General features: G+C 40.7%; 1 protein-coding gene across 1 annotated transcript in view; it reads right to left on the bottom strand.

The window, feature by feature from the left end:
• Positions 1–26790, bottom strand: part of EXOC5 (exocyst complex component 5) — a 182228-nt gene that overhangs the window by 71276 nt on the left and 84162 nt on the right. Inside the window, exons 13-14 of the mRNA XM_053697327.1 lie at positions 24795–24903; positions 5768–5888 (exon numbers count right to left, since the gene is read on the bottom strand). Coding sequence (XP_053553302.1) covers positions 5768–5888; positions 24795–24903 — 230 coding nt within the window. The remainder of the gene's footprint in view (positions 1–5767; positions 5889–24794; positions 24904–26790) is intronic.

Raw genomic sequence — 26790 nt, 5'->3', positions numbered from 1 at the left:
ATATTGTCCTATAGTTTGACTTAGCACTGTTGATTGTACCAGTCTTAATGTTTGTAGCTAATATCTTAGTCTCATTGTATTACTTTAAATGCAATTCTGATTTGGGAGGCTATTGTGAATAAGACAACTTTTATGAGATTTGTATAGCATATTTTAATAATTCATATACGTGTATAGTATTGATTCATATGCTTGTTCCTACAAATATATTTCAATGTGTTTATAGATATCAACTAATAATAAAGAATTCATGAATTTATATTAATTTTATGGTTTCTAGTATATGCATATTTTATTGGGGTTCAGTTTAAAGGATAATTATTAAATATATTGTGTTATAACCCTGCCATATACTGACAGATTCTAGCCAAAGCCTGAACAAAGGACTAGATATCAGGCTTATTCTTCTTATCCTGCCAAGGAAAGCACCTTTGCCTCCCATGGCCGTGGATATGATAGAGTCCAGCCCTGGGCCAAAAAGAACTTTCCCTTGAAAAGGAAGGGTTAGTAATCTAGACTTGGAAGTCATGTCTGCAGACCATGACTTTAACCACAGAGTCCTGTGGGCTAGAACCGAGAAACCGGATGTCTTGGCATTCAGACGGATAACCTGCATGTTAACCTCACAGATAAAAAGAATTAGCTACCCTTAAGGCCTTAATCTTTTCCTGTATCTCCTCGAGGGGAGTCTCCACCTCGACCATAGTTGACAGTGCGTCACACCAGTAGGTAGCCGCTCCTGCCCCCACTGCGATCGCCGCTGCCGGTTAAAAAACAAACCCTGTGAGTTAAAACATCTTCCTCAACATGGATTCTAATTTCTTATCCATGGGCTCCTTGAATGGTGAGCTATCCTCGAGGGGAAAAGCGTGGAGATAGCCCCATCCACCTTAGGAATGGCCCCCCATAGCTCAAGCTTAGAGTCCAGGACAGGGAACAGTCTTTTAAAAGAGGTAGAGGGAGAAAAAGACGAACCAAGCTTCTCCTGCTCATCCTTAATAATAGTAGCCATCTTCATGGGAACTGGAAAGGCCTGAGGCACCACTCTGTCCTTGTAAACCCTATCAAGCTTAGGGATCGAAGGTTCTTCCGGAAGTTTCGGCTCCGGAACCCCCAACGTAGCAAGCACTTCTTTCAATAAAAAGCGCAAATGCTCCATCTTAAATTTAAAATCTGGCTCCTGCCGGAGGTCTAGAAGATGCCGATTCCGTCCCAGAGGGAGCGTCCTCCGAAGAGCAAAAGGCGTCCTCATCAGCGGATAATCTATCAGAGACATCCAGTGGAGTAGATGACCCCTGGGACAGAATGCTATGTCTTTCCCTTCACTTGAGCTTCGCAGGGCGTGGTAAGGCATGGAAGGCCACAGAAACCGGCGTTTGTAGCTGGGCCCGCGCGGGAGGATCAGTCGGGCCCTAGGGAGCTGCATGTTTGATCGGAGATGAATGTAGGGAACGCACCTCAGAGGTGGATGGCTCAGTAGTGCTAAATATCTTATTCTTTTTAGATATTGCAATCTTTTCAAATCATGTGGAACACAGTTGAGCAGACGGATCAACCTGCACCTCCTTGCAATAAACACAGGTATTAGATTTAATTAAAGTGTGACAGGTTAGTAGCATCGCTCCTAACATGGACTTGAGTGCATAAAACAGGCAGCTAAACTTGTCAATGCTGATTTCTTAAGCAGCTGTTAATCTGAGTCGGGATGGTTTTGCAGAAAGACACTCCCTGCATCTCCGGACTCTAACTTTCACCCATGCTCTCACTGAGAGGCTGACAGGAGTACTTAAAACTCCAGTCCCATCTCGAAGAGTACTACCTTCCATAAGAGACTACTCAGAATCTTCTGACACTTCTCTGACAACCTCCTGGGGGATGAGGGGAGTGGGGAAGGTATTTAAGCCTTTGGCCTGGCAGACCAAATGTCTCAGGCAACAACAACCTGACAGAGGCAACTAGTAAATATGTGGATCAGAGACTCAGAGAATATTTAACATCCATACCCTCATATGTGAGGGACACTATGGAGGTCTTACAACTTTTTAAAAATATCCAGATTACTGAAAATACTTGGCTCATTACTGCAGATGTAGTCTCTTTACACGACGAACATAATGAATTTATCATTAAATTACTGAATTACGTACTTTTACGACACATAACGTATTTACCTTTAAAGACTGCTTTTATGTTCAGACACAAGGCACAGGGATGGGCACTTCATCACAATGTATTTACTACAGACATGGAGGAATATACTGAATTAATACCAATGTGGCTTAGATACATTGACGTGTATGTGTTTTAATGTGGGAGGGCACGTGGACTGCTTGACAAGTTTCTTATAAAACTAAATGAAAATAACTTTAATATTAAACTCACTTACTAAGAAGAACTTCATTCTATCCTCTTTCTAGACCTAAAAATATCCAAAAACCAAGAAAGTAATATAGTTACCTCCATATTCAGAAAAGAAATGGCAACTAACACTCTGCTACATAAAACTAGTGGTCACCCCTACAGTACTTTAAAATCCATACTATATGGAGAATTCCTAAGAGATGTTACAGTAAGAGAAGCATAAAACATGCGAAATTTAAAACATACAATATGCCAAGAGCTAGTCTCCTTCAACCGAAAGCTAAGACATCAGATCCCCAGAGTGTACCAAGACTCATCACAAGGTATAATCCGCAGGTCTGTCAAGTAGTTAATATACTAAATGATAACTGGCACATTTTAAAAAATGATCTGACCTTGGAAAATTAATTGGGCATAAGGTAACTGTAGGGTATAAAAGACCGTGCAATTTAAAAGACCAACTGGTATCTAGTCTCTATATACAAACTCCTAAAAAAATTGACACCAATCCAGGCATGTATGTGGAACATGTTCAATTTACCTAAAAGCACAGAAAACTAAAGAAATTGTGGACAAAAATGGCAAAAAACATATGCTGAAGAACCATTTTACATGCAGAACGACAGGAGTTATTTACACACTACACTGTCCGTGCAATAAAGTCTATGTAGGGATGACTACCCGCGAAGTACGGGTTAGAATCCTTGAACATATGTGTAACATTAAAAATGCAGAGAAGGAACTAACCAGTGTGGCAAGACATTTCCTACAACATCACCAGAGTCAATCGACACATCTAAAACTTATGGTGGTACAAAAAAAATCTCCCTAGGTATAAGAGGTGGAGACTTAGAAAAAACATTACTTAAAGCAGAGTGTAGATGGATCTATCTACTTGATAGTCTGCAACCGAAAGGCTTAAAGGACCAGTCACCACAGTAGATTTGCATAATCAACAAATGCAAGATAACAAGACAATGCAATAGCACTTAGTCTGAATTTCAAATGAGTAGTAGATTTTTTTTCTGACAATTTTAAAAGTTATGTCTTTTTCCACTCCCCCTGTACCATGTGACAGCCATCAGTCAATCACAAATGCATACACGTACCATGTGACTGCCATCAATCAGCCATTCACAAATGCATACACACTTATTCTTGCACATGCTTAGTAGGAGTTGGTGACTCAAAACGTTTAAATATAAAAAGACTTTGCACATTTTGTTAATGGAAGTAAATTGGGAAGTTGTTTAAAATTGCATGCTCTATCTGAATAATGAAAGTTTAGTTTTGATTGAGTGTCCCTTTAAATGAATATAATAAATACTACACATACCTATAAAAAGATCGATTAATATTTAAAAATTCTAACCTTTTTAAGGAAATTTATCAACATCTTCACAACACTTTCAACAAAGTGAATTTTTAACTCTGCAACTATATATTTAATTTCCACAGTTATATTTCTAACTTAATCAAACACATACTCAATATAAGTCCTGTATACTATTAGGCTCTTTTCACTATTCACAAAGGGTGCACAATGTCAACTTCTTTTTTTAGAAGCTGTTATTTAGTACATTAAATGGGAGTGTACTTCATTTTATCTTGGTAATTGTGTTTGTAATTATGTTCTTTTACTCTTTTTCAATATAATATAGTCACTTTAATATGAGATAAATATTCTCAAATAATGGTATCACGCTGTTAGTTTCCTTTCACTTTTATCACTAATAAATATCACCATCGATAAATACTAATAAGTAATAATATCCAGATGAATATGTAAATATTATCTCGAGTCATAACGAACTCGCTATAGACAAAAGATCTACATTAACTTAAGCAGACAAAGACTGTTCATATACCTAGAAAGAGAGATAACCTTATAGGTCACGTTAGATCCAATTGTCCTATGTGTTCTCTTTTTTAACAATATAATCAATCTGGACATATAATGGTATTGCATTGAAAATATAACTGGTACTCTGTCATTGTTCCATATTCTCATACTTAAATAAAAGCTATATCCCCAGCAGGTTAGTAGTTAAAATCATACACTATCTGTGCAGCTGACGTATTTGCTTTCTAATGGAATATGATCCAACTAATATTGACATTGCAAGTACCTCATTTAAAAGTTAAAGCATGAATCTGGCTACTATATTATTTAATTCTTGGAGGTTGCATAAATCATATTTAGATCTGTCTATTCCATTTTATTATCTATCATTAGCCCCTGCAGGATAATGGTTAAATCTTACACATGATCATTAGTTGTATGATTTTACAGCTGATAACTTACCTTTAACATCACTTTACATTGCAAGTTTTTTTCTAAACACATAAATGGATTGTCTGCCAGCTGTCAAATAATAAAAGCACTAAGTTTTGCCAAGATCGTATCTTTGTAAATATCGCAGTTTGACAATCCAATCACATGTAACAGGAAGTAAAAAGTGATGACCGATAGAAGCAGTTCAAACTGAGTCTTTGATTGACTGTTATGGTTAACTGACAGACCGACACTTATCCTATCAGTATGATAATTGTAATAGAAGCAGATCCAATTGAAGCAAGGAGGTAGGATGTACTATCACTACAATACGGCCTGGAACCAGCCGGCGCGTACCCCTATGAGCAAGCGTTTATGTGAAAAGTGCGTTGGGGCACCTTATTCACAGTGGGCATAGTCCCTCATTTTTAGATGCTTATAAGGATGCGCTCATAATTTACTATTTGCACTCCACTGAGTACACTTAATAATTACTGCAGACAGTGTAAAAGTAATTTAAGTTCCCGCTATAGAAGGAACTTTAACTAGCTTAGTTTAGTAGCAGAAGTCTTAAAATGCTGTAGTCCACCTATTAATCATTGGGGATTAGTTAGCAATAACTGCTGTGATACCTGCTATTAGCATAAACACAATAACGGATCTGCTGATTTGATTTTTCAGTGGTGAATGCTGCATAGATTATATACTTTGTAGAATCATCCTGGTTTATAGCCATTTTTAACTTGTGTATGTGTGCAAATATATGTTGTTGCAACTGGTTCTTTTTTCACTAATAAAGTTATTTGATTTTAAATGATTGTTACTACCAATATGTTTTGTATCTCTATGGCAGAGTAAGGCTACCTTTCTCTTTGTGGTGAAACTTTGTTTGCATTTTTTGGTAAACAATGATAACTTAGTCAGCAGACAAACAGCATCCGCTACCCTCTCACCGCAATGACAGGTGGACAGGTTCCCTAGCTGGGAATGTTTATTTATCACTTAGTATATGGGGCAATATATTTAGACACTAGAGGATTTCTCAAAAAGCCCAAAAGACATTTATTCCTAGGGAAAATGAATTCTAAAAGCATTTAACAGTTTACTTACATTCAGATACAAAGGACTTACCTAATTAAAGGCATGAGATGATCATTAAACTGTTTATCAAACAGATGAAAAATGGTATTGGCCTGATGCACGACATCAAAAAAATATAAACTGGCATTCTTAGAATCCGGAGAGGGGATTGCTGAAACAGTCAAATTGAATAGCACAATATAAAGTATAAAGCAAAACGAACTACACACAATTCACAACACAGACATGCAATACACACATTTTTTAAAAAAATCCAGTGCATTCAGACCCCTTACTTTTTCACATTGTTATGCATTCTTATGCTAAAATGTTTGAAATTATATATTTTTTCACATTAATCTACACTCCATGCCCCATAATGACAAAGTAAAAAATATATATATTTTTGCTAACTTTGCAAATTTATTTAAAAGAAAAAACTGAAATATCACATTGACATAAGTATTCAGACCCGTAACTAAGTATTGGGTTGAAGCAGATTTGGCAGCAATTGCAGCCTCACGTCTTTTTGGGTATGATGCAACAAGCTTTGCACACCTGAAATAGGGGATTCCCTACCATTCTTTTATGCAGATCCCCTCAAGCTATGTCAGGTTGAATAGGGGTCGTTGGTGGACTGCCATTTTAAGATCTCTCCAGAGATATTTGATTGGGTTCAAGTCTCTGGCTGGGCCACTTTAAGGACATTCACAAAGTTGTCCCTAAATCACTCTTGCATTGTCTTGGCTGTATGCTTAGAGTCAATGTCCTGATGGTCTTCAGTCCAGTCTAAGCTCCTGAGTACTCATTAAGCATATCTCTGTATTTTGCTGCATTCAGCTTTCCCTTAACCCTGACCTGTCCCTCATACTGAACCCTCATTCCACCCCAGAATGATGCTACCACCACCATATTTTACCGTTGGGATAGTATTGCACAGGTGATGAGCAGTGCCTGGTTTCCTCCATACAGTTCAATCTTCGTGTCCTCAGATAATCTTTCAGTCCGATAGTCCTTTAGGTGCTATTTTGCAATTCCAAGCAGTCTTTCATGTATCTTGCACTGAGGAGAGGCTACCATCTGTCTTACCACTCTGCCATAAAGTCCAGAATAATAAAGTGTTGCAGTGATGATGTCCTTCTGCAAGTTTCTCCCATCTCCACAAATGATCACTGGCGCTCAACTTGAGTGACCATTGGGTTCTTGTTCCCCTCTCTTAGCAAGGCCCTTCTCTCCCGATTGCTCAGTTTGGCCAGGTGGCCAGCTCTAGGAAGAGTCCTGTTTGTTCCATACTACTTCCATATAAGAATTATAGAGGCCATTGTGCTCTTGAGAACCTTCAATGCAGCCAAAAAAATGTGTTGCCTTCCCCAGACACAATCCTGTCTCTGAACACTGCAGGCAGTTCCTTTGACCTCATGGCTTGGTTTTTGCTCCGATATGAATTTTCAGCTGTGAGACCTTATATAGACAGGTGTGTCCAAATCATGTTCATAATTGAATTTGACACAGGTAGACTCCGATCAAAGTGTAGAGACATCTCAAAGATGAAAAATGTGATGCCCCTGAGCTAAAATTTCAAGTGTCATAGCAAAGTTCTTATGACAATGTGATATTTCAGTTTTGTAAATTATAATAAATTTTCAAAGTTATCCAAAATCTGTTTTTTGCTTTGTCATTATGGGCTGTGGAGTGCAGATTGATGTCATCGTTATATATGGTCAATAAAGAACAGTACAAATAATAAAAATAAATAATAATTTAAACCATGTAGTCCTACAATAGCACGATGGTAGCTAATATGGCACATCAGTTGGATGCAGCAGAAGAGCTTTGTGCTTTTAGACCAATTCCATTTAAATGATGAATACACATCACCTATAACACAGCCTCCAAACTTCAAAATAGCAATACTGTTTTTTTTTAACCCTTATATAGGACCAGGGGCAAACATATCTAAATATGTGGTGAGTGTAGGGGGAAAAAAGGAAGTTAAGGAGTTTTCTTTGGTTAGATTTGTCTGCTAAATATAAAAATAGGAAAGGAGGAAAGGTTCCCGGAAGTCATACACATCTTCCAGATCAGCCCATCCTACCTACATCTTTTGTAAGCATATAAGGAGGCAAAAGTTCTATATCTGTGGTGATCGTATAATACAATACTACGTGTCTTTGTGGCTCAGACACAATTAAACCTTTGTGTTGCTTAAACAGTCAAGACTATATATTTATGGTACAAATACAGCAAAAACATAAATTATGCTTACCTGATAATTTAATTTTCTTCCGTGGGAAAAGAGTCCACAGCCGCATTCATTACTTGTGGGAAATAAGAACCTGCATACTAGGAGGAGGCAAAGACACAAACAAAAAGGTATCTTAAGAACAGAAAAACCGCCTAGACAACTAAGTAGCACACTATAGTGCAGCCACAGATAAAGGGGGGAAAAAAAACCTTGTCTAGCTCCCCAGCTGTAGGGAACCAAATAGAAATGGAACCAGCAAAAACCAAGTTCCTAGACAAGACCCCTGCCATGGAGGGAAAAATCAGAGATCCAAACCCCCCCGAGAGCTCAGAGAGCACCTCAATAGGGACCCACTGTAAACAAAAGAAACAGAGACAGCTGAAAGTTCAAAGATGACCAGAACCACAGCTTAGGATCCTGAGATAAACAGGGACGTCCTCCACAACCGCAGAACCGCAGCAATGAGGACCGCCCACAAACTGAAAAAAATCAACCTGTCAACAGCAATGAAAAATCCAGGGACAGAGTCCCACCCCCCACCCCCCTTAAACGAGAGGGAGGAACACCACCAGCCACCTTGAAAGGGTGTGACCAGAACACCAAACCCAGAAGTCCATTTCCAAGGGCATCTCCATCCCTGAAACAGGGACAAAAGGAACACACCCCCAGGGAAAAAAGTCTACTAAGGAAAGACGGAGGACAAGGGAAAACCTTGCCCCCCGGACACAAACTTGACACAGAGGTCAAAACTAACCCAAAACAAGCCAGCCCCCAAAGGAGCCAAGACTACCCGAGGTAGCAATCTCGTGGCCCCACAGCAGATATCGGTGGGGAAGATCTATGCTGATGCAAGGTTAGAGCACCAGAACAACGGACCCCCAAAGGAAGTCCAGAACACATTCCCGCACAGAAAAACAAAGGCCTCGGGCAGCCATAAGAAGGGGACCAGACACTCCAAAAAGAAAAAAGGAAGAATCCCTTCCAGATACAACCCGAACACCAGCGGGAAAAACCGGGACAAGCATAGACAGAACTATACCAACACCACCCGGAACCTCAGTCCAATCCCAGATCCACAAAGAGACCTAAAGAAAAGGACCCCGACCAAAATTCCGGTCAGACACTCCTCACCCGAGGAAGAAACCAGAGAAAAACGGGAAATCTAGCAAAACCTAAGAAAGGACCATGAAAAAAAAAAAAACGCATAACCAATCTCAAGGCGATAGAACCCACGACACAGAGCAAAACTCTGCGACATTCAGAAACTAGGGCCCCACATCAGCACCCGACCCTAAGAGGGTGGAGAAAAATCTGGAAAAAAACAGAACCAGAACCAAAACAAACAAAGGCGACCCCAATAAAACCGGATTCCAGCTAGAAGAGGCCTCCAGTAGCGAAAAAGGCGAACCAGGCCCCCACGTGGCAAGAATGCAGGCATGATTCCACTATGGGCCATGTATACCAAGCAAACTGCAAGGATGCAGACTTGGATTCGAACTCACAACCTTCCATTCCAAGAGTATCAAATCTAACCACTAAAACAAGCTAGTATGCTCCCTCGCATACCGACTAGCATTCCACCGCTGATCCACGAAGAGGATCCATTAAAAACAGAACGAAAGAAGTCCAGAGACCCTAGGAGTTTAAAACCACCCAAAGGGTAGCAAGAAGACCAAGGCCCAAAAACCGCCTAAGCGGAGAAGGCCCACCCCCCTGAAAGGAGACCAAAGCGACGCGGCGGAAGCCACCGACCCTGCCCCGGGATAGAGTGGCATGCCCAATCACTACCGATATGCGGACCCGAAGACCCGGATGTAGATGTATAGAGTAGTTTGTGAAAACAAACAATAAAAAAAAAAAAAAACACACAAGGTCCCGCCGGACCCGCCAAGCACAACAGGCGTCACTGACAACACAACAAAGTGCACACAAATTCTAGACCCAAAAATCCGCGAACAACTTCCGAAAAAGGAACAAAAAGCAAGTCAATCCCAGAAATGACAGAGGGAACAATCAAATAAAAAAGTATCCTAACCGAATGACAGAAAAGAAGGCATCCGCCAAATAAAACTTTGGGAAAGGACACGAGCGACCGACAGGAGACGATCCACATCCCAAATAGGCTAGCTCGAAACACCATTCGATGACCCAGTCCCCGACTGATAAAGGAGAGGATCCCCCAATAAGTCGTAAAAACGACGGAGTAGAAAGCTCAGCAGCGCAATCCGAAAACGAAAGGTACAACATGGAGGAATATTCACCCCCAGAGGTAACTGAATAGACCCGAAGTCTGGACACCCGGGATAATCGTGCAAGAACACAACCTCGCAGAAACCTCCGGATCCTGCAAGCGAACCAGCGCCATCAATATATTGAAGCGGAAATGACCAGCCATCTCCAGGGCAAACAAAACCCCCTGTGCGGAGAGAGAATTAACATTAGGGTTACCCGCAAATGTAGAGGAAGGGTGTTGTTGGGAATCCGCCACTTGAGGAACAGAGCCCCTAGAGGCTGATAGCTCAATAGGCCCCTGGTTCCCCGAGCCCGAGGAACCAGGTGCTCTAAAAAGGCACAAGAGACAGGACTGATAAACCTGGGGCCGAAGCACTTTCCTCACAAGTGGAAGAATCTGAATCAGAAACAAAGACAGTCTCAGCTTCAGAACCCTCCATGGTTAAAACCAAAGAGAAAATTAGGACAATATAAAAAAACGAACGGCACCTGACAGCCACAATGGCTGGGGCACTCTCCACCTCCTATGACCAGATCCAAAACGAAGCAGAAAATCTTCGTCGCCACACGGTCAAGAATGCGGAAGCATAACAAACCCAGCGTAACGACACCCGGTTATAAGGTGAAGCGCAAAGTCCAAAAAAGAGCGCCAGAAAAAACATAATTTATGTAAGAACTTACCTGATAAATTCATTTCTTTCATATTAGCAAGAGTCCATGAGCTAGTGACGTATGGGATATACATTCCTACCAGGAGGGGCAAAGTTTCCCAAACCTCAAAATGCCTACAAATACACCCCTCACCACACCCACAATTCAGTTTAACGAATAGCCAAGAAGTGGGGTGATAAAAAAGTGCGAAAGCATATAAAATAAGGAATTGGAATAATTGTGCTTTATATAAAATCATAACCACCACAAAAAAAAGGGCGGGCCTCATGGACTCTTGCTAATATGAAAGAAATGAATTTATCAGGTAAGTTCTTACATAAATTATGTTTTCTTTCATGTAATTAGCAAGAGTCCATGAGCTAGTGACGTATGGGATAATGACTACCCAAGATGTGGATCTTTCCACACAAGAGTCACTAGAGAGGGAGGGATAAAATAAAGACAGCCAATTCCTGCTGAAAATAATCCACACCCAAAATAAAGTTTAACGAAAAACATAAGCAGAAGATTCAAACTGAAACCGCTGCCTGAAGTACTTTTCTACCAAAAACTGCTTCAGAAGAAGAAAATACATCAAAATGGTAGAATTTAGTAAAAGTATGCAAAGAGGACCAAGTTGCTGCTTTGCAGATCTGGTCAACCGAAGCTTCATTCCTAAACGCCCAGGAAGTAGAAACTGACCTAGTAGAATGAGCTGTAATTCTCTGAGGCGGAGTTTTACCCGACTCAACATAGGCAAGATGAATTAAAGATTTCAACCAAGATGCCAAAGAAATGGCAGAAGCTTTCTGGTCTTTTCTAGAACCGGAAAAGATAACAAATAGACTAGAAGTCTTACGAAAAGATTTCGTAGCTTCAACATAATATTTCAAAGCCCTAACAACATCCAAAGAATGCAACGATTTCTCCTTAGAATTCTTAGGATTAGGACATAATGAAGGAACCACAATTTCTCTACTAATGTTGTTGGAATTCACAACTTTAGGTAAAAATTCAAAAGAAGTTCGCAACACCGCCTTATCCTGATGAAAAATCAGAAAAGGAGACTCACAAGAAAGAGCAGATAATTCAGAAACTCTTCTGGCAGAAGAGATGGCCAAAAGGAACAAAACTTTCCAAGAAAGTAATTTAATGTCCAATGAATGCATAGGTTCAAACGGAGGAGCTTGAAGAGCTCCCAGAACCAAATTCAAACTCCAAGGAGGAGAAATTGACTTAATGACAGGTTTTATACGAACCAAAGCTTGTACAAAACAATGAATATCAGGAAGAATAGCAATCTTTCTGTGAAAAAGAACAGAAAGAGCAGAGATTTGTCCTTTCAAAGAACTTGCGGACAAACCCTTATCTAAACCATCCTGAAGGAACTGTAAAATTCTCGGTATTCTAAAAGAATGCCAGGAAAAATGATGAGAAAGACACCAAGAAATATAAGTCTTCCAGACTCTATAATATATCTCTCGAGATACAGATTTACGAGCCTGTAACATAGTATTAATCACAGAGTCAGAGAAACCTCTTTGACCAAGAATCAAGCGTTCAATCTCCATACCTTTAAATTTAAGGATTTCAGATCCTGATGGAAAAAAGGACCTGGTGACAGAAGGTCTGGTCTTAACGGAAGAGTCCACGGTTGGCAAGAGGCCATCCGGACAAGATCCGCATACCAAAACCTGTGAGGCCATGCCGGAGCTACCAGCAGAACAAACGAGCATTCCTTCAGAATCTTGGAGATTACTCTTGGAAGAAGAACTAGAGGCGGAAAGATATAGGCAGGATGATACTTCCAAGGAAGTGATAATGCATCCACTGCCTCCGCCTGAGGATCCCGGGATCTGGACAGATACCTGGGAAGTTTCTTGTTTAGATGGGACGCCATCAGATCTATTTCTGGAAGTTCCCACATTTGAACAATCTGAAGAAATACCTCTGGGTGAAGAGACCATTCGCCCGGATGCAACGTTTGGCGACTGAGATAATCCGCTTCCCAATTGTCTACACCTGGGATATGAACCGCAGAGATTAGACAGGAGCTGGATTCCGCCCAAACCAAAATTCGAGATACTTCTTTCATAGCCAGAGGACTGTGAGTCCCTCCTTGATGATTGATGTATGCCACAGTTGTGACATTGTCTGTCTGAAAACAAATGAACGATTCTCTCTTCAGAAGAGGCCAAAACTGAAGAGCTCTGAAAATTGCACGAGGTTCCAAAATATTGATCGGTAATCTCACCTCCTGAGATTCCCAAACTCCTTGTGCCGTCAGAGATCCCCACACAGCTCCCCAACCTGTGAGACTTGCATCTGTTGAAATTACAGTCCAGGACGGAAGCACAAAAGAAGCCCCCTGAATTAAACGATGGTGATCTGTCCACCATGTTAGAGAGTGTCGAACAATCGGTTTTAAAGATATTAATTGAGATATCTTCGTGTAATCCTTGCACCATTGCTTCAGCATACAGAGCTGAAGAGGTCGCATGTGAAAACGAGCAAAGGGGATCGCGTCCGATGCAGCAGTCATAAGACCTAGAATTTCCATGCATAAGGCTACCGAAGGGAATGATTGTGACTGAAGGTTTCGACAAGCTGTAATCAACTTTAGACGTCTCTTGTCTGTTAAAGACAGAGTCATGGACACTGAATCCATCTGGAAACCCAGAAAGGTTACCCTTGTCTGAGGAATCAAAGAACTTTTTGGTAAATTGATCCTCCAACCATGATCTTGAAGAAACAACACAAGTCGATTCGTATGAGATTCTGCTAAATGTAAAGACTGAGCAAGTACCAAGATATCGTCCAAATAAGGAAATACCACAATACCCTGTTCTCTGATTACAGACAGCAGGGCACCGAGAACCTTTGTAAAAATTCTTGGAGCTGTAGCTAGGCCAAACGGCAGAGCCACAAACTGGTAATGCTTGTCCAGAAACGAGAATCTCAGGAATTGATAATGATCTGGATGAATCGGAATATGCAGATATGCATCCTGTAAATCTATTGTGGACATATAATTCCCTTGCTGAACAAAAGGTAAGATAGTCCTTACAGTTACCATCTTGAACGTTGGTATCCTTACATAACGATTCAATATTTTTAGATCCAGAACTGGTCTGAAAGAATTCTCCTTCTTTGGTACAATGAAGAGATTTGAATAAAACCCCATCCCCTGTTCCGGAACTGGAACTGGCATAATTACTCCAGTCAACTCTAGATCTGAAACACATTTCAGAAATGCTTGAGCTTTTACTGGATTTACTGGGACACGGGAAAGAAAAAATCTCTTTGCAGGAGGTCTCAACTTGAAACCAATTCTGTACCCTTCTGAAACAATGCTCTGAATCCAAAGATTGTGAACAGAATTGATCCAAATTTCCTTGAAAAAACGTAACCTGCCCCCTACCAGCTGAGCTGGAATGAGGGCCGCACCTTCATGTGGACTTAGAAGCAGGCTTTGCCTTTCTAGCTGGCTTGGATTTATTCCAGACTGGAGATGGTCTCCAAACTGAAACTGCTCCTGAGGATGAAGGATCAGGCTTTTGTTCTTTGTTGAAACGAAAGGAACGAAAACGATTATTAGCCCTGTTTTTACCTTTAGATTTTTTATCCTGTGGTAAAAAAGTTCCTTTCCCACCAGTAACAGTTGAAATAATGGAATCCAACTGAGAACCAAATAATTGAATTGAAATGGAAAGTAAAGTTGATTTAGAAGCCATATCAGCATTCCAAGTTTTAAGCCATAAAGCTCTTCTAGCTAAAATAGCTAGAGACATAAACCTGACATCAACTCTGATAATATCAAAAATGGCATCACAGATAAAATTATTAGCATGCTGAAGAAGAATAATAATATCATGAGAATCACGATGTGTTACTTGTTGCGCTAAAGTTTCCAACCAAAAAGTTGAAGCTGCAGCAACATCAGCCAAAGATATAGCAGGTCTAAGAAGATTACCTGAACACAGATAAGCTTTTCTTAGAAAGGACTCAATTTTCCTATCTAGAGGATCCTTAAACGAAGTACCATCTGACGTAGGAATGGTAGTACGTTTAACAAGGGTAGAAATAGCCCCATCAACTTTAGGGATCTTGTCCCAAAATTCTAATCTGTCAGACGGCACAGGATATAATTGCTTAAAACGTTTAGAAGGAGTAAATGAATTACCCAAATTATCCCATTCTTTGGAAATTACTGCAGAAATAGCATTAGGAACAGGAAAAACTTCTGGAATAACCACAGGAGCTTTAAATACCTTATCTAAACGTTTAGAATTAGTATCAAGAGGACCAGAATCCTCTATTTCTAAAGCAATTAGTACTTCTTTAAGTAAAGAACGAATAAATTCCATTTTAAATAAATATGAAGATTTATCAGCATCAACCTCTGAGACAGAATCCTCTGAACCAGAGGAATCATCAGAATCAGAATGATGATGTTCATTTAAAAATTCATCTGTAGGGAGAGAAGTTTTAAAAGATTTTTTACGTTTACTAGAAGGAGAAATAACAGACATAGCCTTCTTTATGGATTCAGAAACAAAATCTCTTATATTATCAGGAACATTCTGCACCTTAGATGTTGAAGGAACTGCAACAGGCAATGGTACTTTACTAAAGGAAATATTATCTGCTTTAACAAGTTTGTCATGACAATCAATACAAACAACAGCTGGAGGAATAGCTACCAAAAGTTTACAGCAGATACACTTAGCTTTGGTAGATTCAGCACTTGACAGCGATTTTCCTGTAGTATCTTCTGACTCAGATGCAACGTGAGACATCTTGCAATATGTAAGAGAAAAAACAACATATATATAAAGCAAAATTGATCAAATTCCTTAAATGACAGTTTCAGGAATGGGAAAAAATGCCAAAGAACAAGCTTCTAGCAACCAGAAGCAATAAAAAAATGAGACTTAAATAATGTGGAGACAAAAGTGACGCCCATATTTTTTCGCGCCAAATAAGACGCCCACATTATTTGGCGCCTAAATGTTTTTTGGCGCCAAAAATGACGCCACATCCGGAACGCCGACATTTTTGGCGCAAAATAACGTCAAAAAATGACGCAACTTCCGGCGACACGTATGACGCCGGAAACGGAAATAGAATTTTTGCGCCAAAAAAGTCAGCGCCAAGAATGACGCAATAAAATGAAGCATTTTCAGCCCCCGCGAGCCTAACAGCCCACAGGGAAAAAGTCAAATTTTAAGGTAAGAAAAAACATAATTTATGCTTACCTGATAAATTCCTTTCTTCTGTAGTGTGATCAGTCCACGGGTCATCATTACTTGTGGGATATTATCTGCTCCCCTACAGGAAGTGCAAGAGGATTCACCCAGCAGAGTTGCTATATAGCTCCTCCCCTCTACGTCACCTCCAGTCATTCGACCAAGGACCAACGAGAAAGGAGAAGCCAAGGGTGTAGTGGTGACTGGAGTATAATTTAAAAAATATTTACCTGCCTTAAAAAACAGGGCGGGCCGTGGACTGATCACACTACAGAAGAAAGGAATTTATCAGGTAAGCATAAATTATGTTTTCTTCTGTTAAGTGTGATCAGTCCACGGGTCATCATTACTTGTGGGATACCAATACCAAAGCAAAAGTACACGGATGACGGGAGGGATAGGCAGGCTCTTTATACAGAAGGAACCACTGCCTGAAGAACCTTTCTCCCAAAAATAGCCTCTGAGGAAGCAAAAGTGTCAAATTTGTAAAATTTGGAAAAAGTATGAAGCGAAGACCAAGTTGCAGCCTTGCAAATCTGTTCAACAGAGGCCTCATTCTTAAAGGCCCAAGTGGAAGCCACAGCTCTAGTGGAATGAGCTGTAATTCTTTCAGGAGGCTGCTGTCCAGCAGTCTCATAAGCTAAACGAATTATGCTACGAAGCCAAAAAGAGAGAGAGGTAGCAGAAGCTTTTTGACCTCTCCTCTGACCAGAGTAAACGACAAACAGGGAAGACGTTTGTCGAAAATCTTTAGTTGCCTGTAAATAAAATTTAAGGGCACGAACTACATCCAGATTGTGCAAAAGACGTTCCTTCCTCGAAGAAGGATTTGGGCACAAGGATGGAACAACAATCTCCTGATTGATATTCCTGTTAGTGACTACCTTAGGTAAGAACCCAGGTTTAGTACGCAGAACTACCTTATCCGAGTGAAAAATCAAATAAGGAGAATCACAATGTAAGGCTGATAACTCAGAGACTCTTCGAGCCGAGGAAATAGCCATTAAAAATAGAACTTTCCAAGATAACAACTTTATAACAATGGAATGAAGGGGTTCAAACGGAACACCCTGTAAAACGTTAAGAACAAGGTTTAAACTCCATGGTGGAGCCACAGCTTTAAACACAGGTTTAATCCTGGCCAAAGCCTGACAAAAAGCCTGAACGTCTGGAACTTCTGACAGACGCTTGTGTAACAGAATGGACAGAGCTGAGATCTGTCCCTTTAAGGAACTAGCGGATAACCCCTTTTCTAAACCTTCTTGTAGAAAAGACAATATCCTAGGAATCCTAACCTTACTCCAAGAGTAACCTTTGGATTCGCACCAATATAGGTATTTACGCCATATTTTATGGTAAATCTTTCTGGTAACAGGCTTCCTAGCCTGTATTAAGGTATCAATAACTGACTCAGAAAAACCACGCTTTGATAAGATCAAGCATTCAATTTCCAAGCAGTCAGCTTCAGAGAAGTTAGATTTTGATGTTTGAAAGGACCCTGAATCAGAAGGTCCTGTTTCAGAGGTAACGACCAAGGTGGACAGAATGACATGTCCACCAGATCTGTATACCAAGTCCTGCGTGGCCATGCAGGCGCTATTAGAATCACTGATGCTTTCTCCTGTTTGATTCTGGCAATCAATCGAGGAAGCATCGGGAAAGGTGGAAACACATAAGCCATCCTGAAGGTCCATGGTGCTGTCAAGGCATCTATCAGGACCGCTCCCGGATCCCTGGATCTGGACCCGTAGCGCGGAAGCTTGGCGTTCTGTCGAGACGCCATGAGATCTATCTCTGGTTTGCCCCAACGTCGAAGTATTTGGGCAAAGACCTCTGGATGAAGTTCCCACTCCCCCGGATGAAAAGTCTGACGACTTAAGAAATCCGCCTCCCAGTTCTCCACTCCCGGGATGTGGATTGCAGACAGGTGGCAAGAGTGAGACTCTGCCCAGCGAATTATCTTCGATACTTCCATCATTGCTAGGGAGCTTCTTGTCCCTCCCTGATGGTTGATATAAGCTACAGTCGTGATGTTGTCCGACCGGAACCTGATGAACCCCCGAGTTGTTAACTGGGGTCAAGCCAGAAGAGCATTGAGGACTGCTCTCAATTCCAGAATGTTTATTGGAAGAAGACTCTCCTCCTGATTCCATAGTCCCTGAGCCTTCAGAGAATTCCAGACAGCGCCCCAACCTAGTAGGCTGGCGTCTGTTGTTACAATTGACCAGTCTGGCCTGCTGAATGGCATTCCCCTGGCCAGATGTGGCCGATAAAGCCACCATAGAAGAGAATTTCTGGTCTCTTGATTCAGATTTAGAGTGGGGGACAAATCTGAGTAATCCCCATTCCACTGACTTAGCATGCACAGTTGCAGTGGTCTGAGATGTAGGCGTGCAAAAGGAACTATGTCCATTGCTGCTACCATTAGTCCGATTACCTCCATGCATTGAGCTACTGACGGGTGTTGAATAGAATGAAGGACACGGCATGCACTTTGAAGTTTTGTTAACCTGTCCTCTGTTAGGTAAATCTTCATTTCTACAGAATCTATCAGAGTCCCCAGGAAGGGAACTCTTGTGAGTGGAAAGAGAGAACTTTTCTTTTCGTTCACTTTCCATCCATGCGACCTTAGAAATGCCAGTACTATCTCTGTATGAGATTTGGCAGTTTGAAGGCTTGAAGCTTGTATCAGTATGTCGTCTAAGTACGGAGCTACTGAAATTCCTCGCGGTCTTAGTACCGCCAGAAGAGTGCCCAGAACCTTTGTGAAGATTCTTGGAGCCGTAGCCAGTCCGAATGGAAGAGCTACAAACTGGTAATGCCTGTCTAAAAAGGCAAACCTTAGATACCGGTAATGGCTTTTGTGAATCGGTATGTGAAGGTAAGCATCCTTTAAATCCACTGTGGTCATGTACTGACCCTCTTGGATCATGGGCAAAAATGTTCGAATAGTTTCCATCTTGAACGATGGAACTCTTAGGAATTTGTTTAGGATCTTTAAATCCAAGATTGGCCTGAAGGTTCCCTCTTTTTTGGGAACTACAAACAGATTTGAGTAAAACCCTTGTCCTAGTTCCAACCGCGGAACTGGATGGATCACTCCCATTAATAAAAGATCTTGTACGCGGCGTAGAAACGCTTCCTTCTTTGTTAGGTTTGTTGACAACCTTGACAGATGAAATCTCCCTCTTGGGGGAGAGGATTTGAAGTCCAGAAGGTATCCCTGAGATATGATCTCCAACGCCCAGGGATCCTGAACATCTCTTGCCCAAGCCTGGGCGAAGAGGGAAAGTCTACCCCCCACTAGATCCGGTCCCGGATCGGGGGCCCTCAATTCATGCTGTCTTAGGGGCAGCAGCAGGTTTTCTGGCCTGTTTGCCCCTGTTCCAGGACTGGTTAGGTTTCCAGCCTTGTCTGTAGCGAGCAACAGCTCCTTCCTGTTTTGGTGCAGAGGAAGTTGATGCTGCTCCTGCTTTGAAATTACGAAAGGAACGAAAATTGGACTGTCTAGCCTTGGCTTTGGCCTTGTCCTGAGGCAGGGCATGACCTTTACCTCCTGTAATGTCAGCAATAATCTCTTTCAAGCCGGGCCCGAATAAGGTCTGCCCTTTGAAAGGAATATTAAGCAATTTAGATTTAGACGTAACATCAGCTGACCAGGATTTCAGCCACAGAGCTCTGCGTGCCTGAATGGCGAATCCTGAATTTTTAGCCGCAAGTTTAGTTAAATGTACTACGGCATCTGAAATAAATGAATTAGCTAACTTAAGGAATTTAAGTTTGTGTGTGATGTCATCTAGTGTGGATGATTGAAGTGTCTCTTCCAGAGACTCAAACCAAAATGCTGCTGCAGCCGTGACAGGCGCAATACATGCAAGAGGTTGCAATATAAACCCTTGTTGAACAAACATTTTCTTAAGGTAACCCTCTAATTTTTTATCCATTGGATCTGAAAAAGCACAGCTATCCTCCACTGGGATAGTGGTACGCTTAGCTAAAGTAGAAACTGCTCCCTCCACCTTAGGGACCATTTGCCATAAGTCCCGTGTGGCGGCGTCTATTGGAAACATCTTTCTGAATATAGGAGGGGGTGAGAAAGGCACACCGGGTCTATCCCACTCCTTAGTAACAATGTCAGTAAGTCTCTTAGGTATAGGAAAAACGTCAGTACTCGTCGGTACCGCAAAATATTTATCCAACCTACACATTTTCTCTGGGATTGCAACTGTGTTACAATAATTCAGAGCCGCTAATACCTCCCCTAGTAACACACGGAGGTTCTCAAGCTTAAATTTAAAATTTGAAATGTCTGAGTCCAGTTTATTTGGATCAGAACCGTCACCCACAGAATGAAGCTCTCCGTCTTCACGTTCTGCAAACTGTGACGCAGTATCAGACATGGCCCTTGCATTATCAGCGCACTCTGTTCTCACCCCAGAGTGATCACGTTTACCTCTTAGTTCTGGTAGTTTAGCCAAAACTTCAGTCATAACAGTAGCCATATCTTGTAATGTGATTTGTAATGGCCGCCCAGATGTACTCGGCGCTACAATATCACGCACCTCCTGAGCGGGAGATGCAGGTACTGACACGTGAGGCGAGTTAGTCGGCATAACTCTCCCCTCGTTGTTTGGTGAAATATGTTCAATTTGTACAGATTGACTGTTTTTTAAAATAGCATCAATACATTTAGTACATAAATTTCTATTGGGCTCCACTTTGGCATTAACACATATAGCACAGAGATATTCCTCTGAATCAGACATGTTTAACACACTAGAAAATAAACAGCAACTTGAAAATACTTTTCAAAGTAATTTACAAATAATATGAAAACGAACTGTGCCTTTAAGAAGCACAGAAAAAAATTATAACAGTTATAGCATCAATCTTTGTCAGAATATACAGTTTTAGCAAAGGATTGTTCCCCTCAGCAATTAAACAACACAACTTTAGCAAAGGTTTAATCCCATTAGCAAAGATAACAATTTCTGAAAGCAGGAAACAAATTACAGAATAAACGTTTTTATCTCAGTCAAACTATAATTCTCACAGCTCTGCTGAGAGAAAATATTTGATGCATAGTAAAAGCGCCCCTCCCCCACACACACAGCAGTGAGGGAGAACAGAAACTGACAGAAAAAACAGATTTAAGCAACTGCCAAGTGGAAAAATAGTGCCCAAACATTTATTCACTCAGTACCTCAGTAAATGAAAATGATTTTACATTCCAGCAAAAACATTAAACATAATCTCTAGTTATTAAACAGCTTTATGTCTTTCTTACAGTGTAATTCTAGTGAATTACCATTCTCCCAGAATACTGAAGTGTAAAGTATACATACATGACATTATATCGGTATGGCAGGATTTTCTCATCAATTCCATTGTCAGAAAATAAAAACTGCTACATACCTCTATGCAGATTCATCTGCCCGCTGTCCCCTGATCTGAAGTTTACCTCACTCCTCAGATGGCCGAGAAACAGCAATATGATCTTAACTACTCCGGCTAAAATCATAGCAAAACTCTGGTAGATTCTTCCTCAAACTCTGCCAGAGAGGTAATAACACACTCCGGTGTTATTTTAAAATAACAAACTTTTGATTGAAGATATAAAACTAAGTATAATCACCATAGTCCTCTCACACGACCTATCTAGTTGCTGGGTGCAAGAGAATGACTGGAGGTGACGTAGAGGGGAGGAGCTATATAGCAACTCTGCTGGGTGAATCCTCTTGCACTTCCTGTAGGGGAGCAGATAATATCCCACAAGTAATGATGACCCGTGGACTGATCACACTTAACAGAAGAAATGTTAAATTAAAATGCATTATCCCAAATATGAAACTGACTGTCTGAAAATAAGGAAAGTTGAACATTCTGAGTCAAGGCAAATAAATGTTTGAATACATATATTTAGAACTTTATAAACAAAGTGCCCAACCATAGCTAGGAGTGTCACAGAAAATAAGACTTACTTACCCCAGGACACTCATCTACATATAGCAGATAGCCAAACCAGTACTGAAACGAGAATCAGCAGAGGTAATGGTATATATAAGAGTATATCGTCGATCTGAAAAGGGAGGTAAGAGATGAATCTCTACGACCGATAACAGAGAACCTATGAAATAGACCCCTTAGAAGGAGATCACTGCATTCAAATAGGCAATACTCTCCTCACATCCCTCTGACATTCACTGCACGCTGAGAGGAAAACCGGGCTCCAACTTGCTGCGGAGCGCATATCAACGTAGAATCTAGCACAAACTTACTTCACCATCGGAGGCAAAGTTTGTAAAAACTGAATTGTGGGTGTGGTGAGGGGTGTATTTGTAGGCATTTTGAGGTTTGGGAAACTTTGCCCCTCCTGGTAGGAATGTATATCCCATACGTCACTAGCTCATGGACTCTTGCTAATTACATGAAAGAAAGGTGGCAATTGGGACCCACTAACCTTAAAGCAATTTTCCCGTCTCAGCCCCAGAGCCAATACCCAATACACAAAGCAGGGAGGTCACATAAACATGATTAAGGAACCCCATCCTATTCACAAATCCCCCCCCAAGGAAGGAATTATCCCATGATTCCCAGATCCAAACAGAGGAGTCTCACTGAGACCCATACCTATCTGTCACACAACAACATAACATTCATAGTGATAAAATCTAACTATCTTACCAGAATCTACGCCATGGAACAGGAACACGGCCCTTCAAGTGTGACGGATAGTAGCATCGCCTCCGTCATGGACTTGAGAGCAGGTAGTGAAGCGAAGGGTCGGCAATGCCAAGAGCTAGAGGAGCTGTTAATACGAATCGGGATGGTGTCGCAGAAAGAACTTCCACTGCATCTCCAGACTCTAACATTCGCCCAGGCCCTCACTGAGAGACTAGCAGGACTACTTAAAACTCCTGTCCCATTGCGAAGAGTACTACTCTCCATGAGAGACACACGTAAAAATTAATAAAAAGTATTTTCTTTAAAAAATAAAAACTTCTGACACTTCTCTGCCAACCTCCTGGGACGAAAGGCAAAGAATGACTGGGGGATAGGGGAAGTGGGAGGAGTATTTAAGCCTTTGGCTGGTGTGTCTTTGCCACCTCCTGGTGGCCAGGTTCTTATTTTCCACAAGTAATGAATCCAGCTGTGGACTCTTTCCCATTAGGAAGAAAACCTATATTATTATCATCATTTATTTGTATAGCACTGCAAAATTCTGTAGTGCTGGGTACAGAGATAGGGGTAAACAATGAAAGATTTGTGATAAGACACCAAAACATGACAGACTAAACAAAACTAGTACAGATGGAAGAGGGACCTGCAGTCTACAGGTTGAGTGTGCCGAGGCATAAGGTTTGGGGGTATAATCTGTACATATACAACATCAAATATTTTTGATTTTTCAATTTCATTACATTTAGGATTCAAGGAGGCTACAATATATTATTTTTAACATGAAAGAACTATAGCTACAAGCCATTCATTGTATTTTGTATTTTTTTATTAGCTTTTAATTTTATAGTATTACTACTGATTTTTAAAATGTGAATCCTAAAATGTTAATATTTAAGGGACTAATTCTCAAAAGCTCTCCGGGAGTGAATCATCTTGCAAATTTTACACAAATAGGCCTTACTGAATTCTAAGCAAATGATCAGAACCTGCAATTTCAATAGAGATGAGTAAGGCCACCCACAAAATGGAATCTCACAGGGGAGAGTGAGGTTAACAGGGAAGCACCCGGTGCTGATTAAACAATCTCAGTTTGCAGCAAATACAATCCCAAATACACTATTATATACAAAATTAAATGCATTAAAAACAAAATCCAAAAACACAGAAAGTATAATGTTTAAAATGTAATAAGAAAAAATCTGTAGTCCAAAGTAAATTAAAATATAAAGCACAAAGAGGAAACACAACAAAACATACAGTGCTGAATTGTACCGAGCTTGTCTCAGACACCAAGAAATGCGTGAAACGTCCCTTCAGATACAGCAAAATTTGACGTTTTTAGAATTTTATGGAGGTACCTTGTATTGCTGACAGATCTATTTGCGATGTTCTCACATAAAACCCAAAATCTTTCTTTCAGGATTCAGATAGAACATACAATTTTAAACAACTTTTCAATTTACTTCTATTATCAAATTTGCGTTTTTCGGTATTTTGTTGAAGAGCATACCTAAGTAGGAGCAAGGACAGCAGTGCATTACTGGAAGCTACCTATTGATTGGTGGCTGCTCGTATATGCCTAGTCATTGGTTCACCTTATGTGGTCAGCTGGCTCCCAGTAATGCATTGCTGCACCTTTAACAAAGGATACCAGAAGAATGATCAACATTTGACAATAGAAGCAAATTGGAAGTTGTTTAAAATGGTATGCTCTACATAAATCATGAAAGAAAACAAGTGGGTTTCAACTCCCTTTCAGTATCTAACGTGTGCTAAAGAAATACACTGCCTCTGGGAATCCTCGTTTAGAGAGTAGAGATGCCATATTTGCATTTCAGCAGCGTCGATTAGATCCCCATTTTACACTGGTTGCACATAAACAGAAGATGGATCTGATAAATGTAACCCTATGGCAGGTACAAAGTCTCAGACACTGGTTCCCACGGGATTAAGTAATTCTCTAGCAATCAGTTTAGAATTTGTTAGGCACTACACAAAAAGATGAGAAACCAGATCTTACCTACTAGTCCTATTTCCAAGGCATAATCAATGTGCTCAATGCATAAATAATCCACCAGAATTAAAAATATTCTGAATGCATTTTTGGGAAGATCAGATGGATCTGAAAGCTAAGGAAAAATTACAACAGCACACAGATTAGAAAGCACTTTTTAAAAATATACCTTTACATAAATATACAGGAAATATTGAAAACACAAACTTTAAATAATATGGTTAGAAATACTAAAAACATTTTGTATAAGGAATAAATTATGAGAAAAGTAAAAAAACATAATTTAGTCTTACCTGATAAATTTATTTCTTGACACGGTGAGTCCAAGGATCATCTTAATTACTGTTGTGGATATCACTCCTGACCAGCAGGAGGCGGCAAAGAGCACCACAGCAAAAGCTGTTAAATACCACTCCCCCTACCCACAATCCCCAGTCATTCGACCAAAGGGAAAGGAAGTAATCTAAGGTGCAGAGGTGCATGATGTTTATAGAAAAGAAAACTATCTGAAAAAAAGGGCGGGCCGTGGACTCACTGTGTCAAGAAATAAATACATTTATCAGGTAAGAATAAATTATGTTTTCTTTCTAATGACACAGTCAGTCCACGGATCATCTTAATTACTGTTGGGAACCAATACCCAAGCTAGAGGACACGGATGATAAGTGAGGGACAAGACAGTTATCCTAAACAGTAGGCACCACTGCTTGAAGAACCTTTGTCCCAAAAGAAGCCTCTGCTGAACCAAAAGTATCAAATTTAGAAAATTTAGAAAAAGTATGCAAAGATGACCAAGTCACAGCCTTGCAAAGCTGATCTACAGAAGCTCCATTTTTGAAAGCCCAAGAAGATGAAACAGACCTCATGGAATGAGTCGTGATTCTCTCAGGAGGCTGCTGACCAGCAGTCTCATATGCCAAGCGAATAACACTTCTCAACCAACAAGAAAGAGAAGTAGCCGTAGCTTTCTTACCCTTACACTTCCCAGAAAAGACAACAAATAAAGAAGACTGGCGAAAACCCATAGTCGCCTGCAAATAATATTTCAATGCACGAACCACCTCCAGGTTGTGCAACAAACGCTCCTTATGAGAAGAAGGATTAGGACACAAAGAAGGAACAACAACCTCTTAATATTCTTATCAGAAACAACCTTGGGAAGAAAACCCAAGGCAGTATGCAGAACTACCTTATCAGAGTGAAAAATAAGAAAAGGGGATTCATACTGTAAGGTTGAAAGCTCCGAAACTCTTCGAGCCGAAGAAATAGCCACCAGAAACAAAAACTTCCAAGATAACATCTTAAGAATGCATAGGTTCAAACAGAGCCTATTGAAGGACTCTAAGAACCAAATTAAGACTCCAAGGTGGAATAGTAGACTTAAACACAGGCCAAATTCTAACCAAGGCCTGACAAAAAGAATGAACATCTGGCACATCCGCCAGGGGCTTGTGCAATAAAATAGATAAAGCAGAAATTTGACCCTTCAGGGTACTAGCAGATAAACCTTTCTTCAAACCCTCCTGGAGAAAAGACAAAATCCTAGGAATCCTAACTCTACTCCACGAGTAGCCTTTGGATTCACACCAATACAAATATTTACGCCAAATCTTATAATAATTCTTCCTAGTAACAGGCTTACGAGCCTGAATCATAGTCTCAATGACTGACTCAGAAAAACCACGCTTAGAAGGAATCAAGCGTTTAATCTCCAAACAGTCAGCTTCAGGGAAATGAGATTTGGATGAAGGAAGGGACTCTGCAGAAGCAGGTCCTTCCTTAATGGAAGACGCCAAGGTGGAAGGGAAGACATCTCCACCAGATCTGCAAACCAGATTCTGCGAGGCCACGCCAGAGCAATGAGAATCACCAATGCCCTCTATTGTTTGACCCGAGCAATGACCCGAGGAAGAAGAGCAAACGGAGGAAACACATATGCCAGACTGAAAGTCCAAGGAACTGCCAGAGCATCTATCAGAACAGCCTGAGGATCCTTTGACCT

Source organism: Bombina bombina, chromosome 1 (genome assembly GCF_027579735.1).
Source record: "Bombina bombina isolate aBomBom1 chromosome 1, aBomBom1.pri, whole genome shotgun sequence".
Lineage (NCBI taxonomy): Eukaryota > Metazoa > Chordata > Amphibia > Anura > Bombinatoridae > Bombina > Bombina bombina.
Note: the sequence above shows the minus strand (reverse complement) of the source record. Positions and strands in the feature narration are given on the sequence as shown.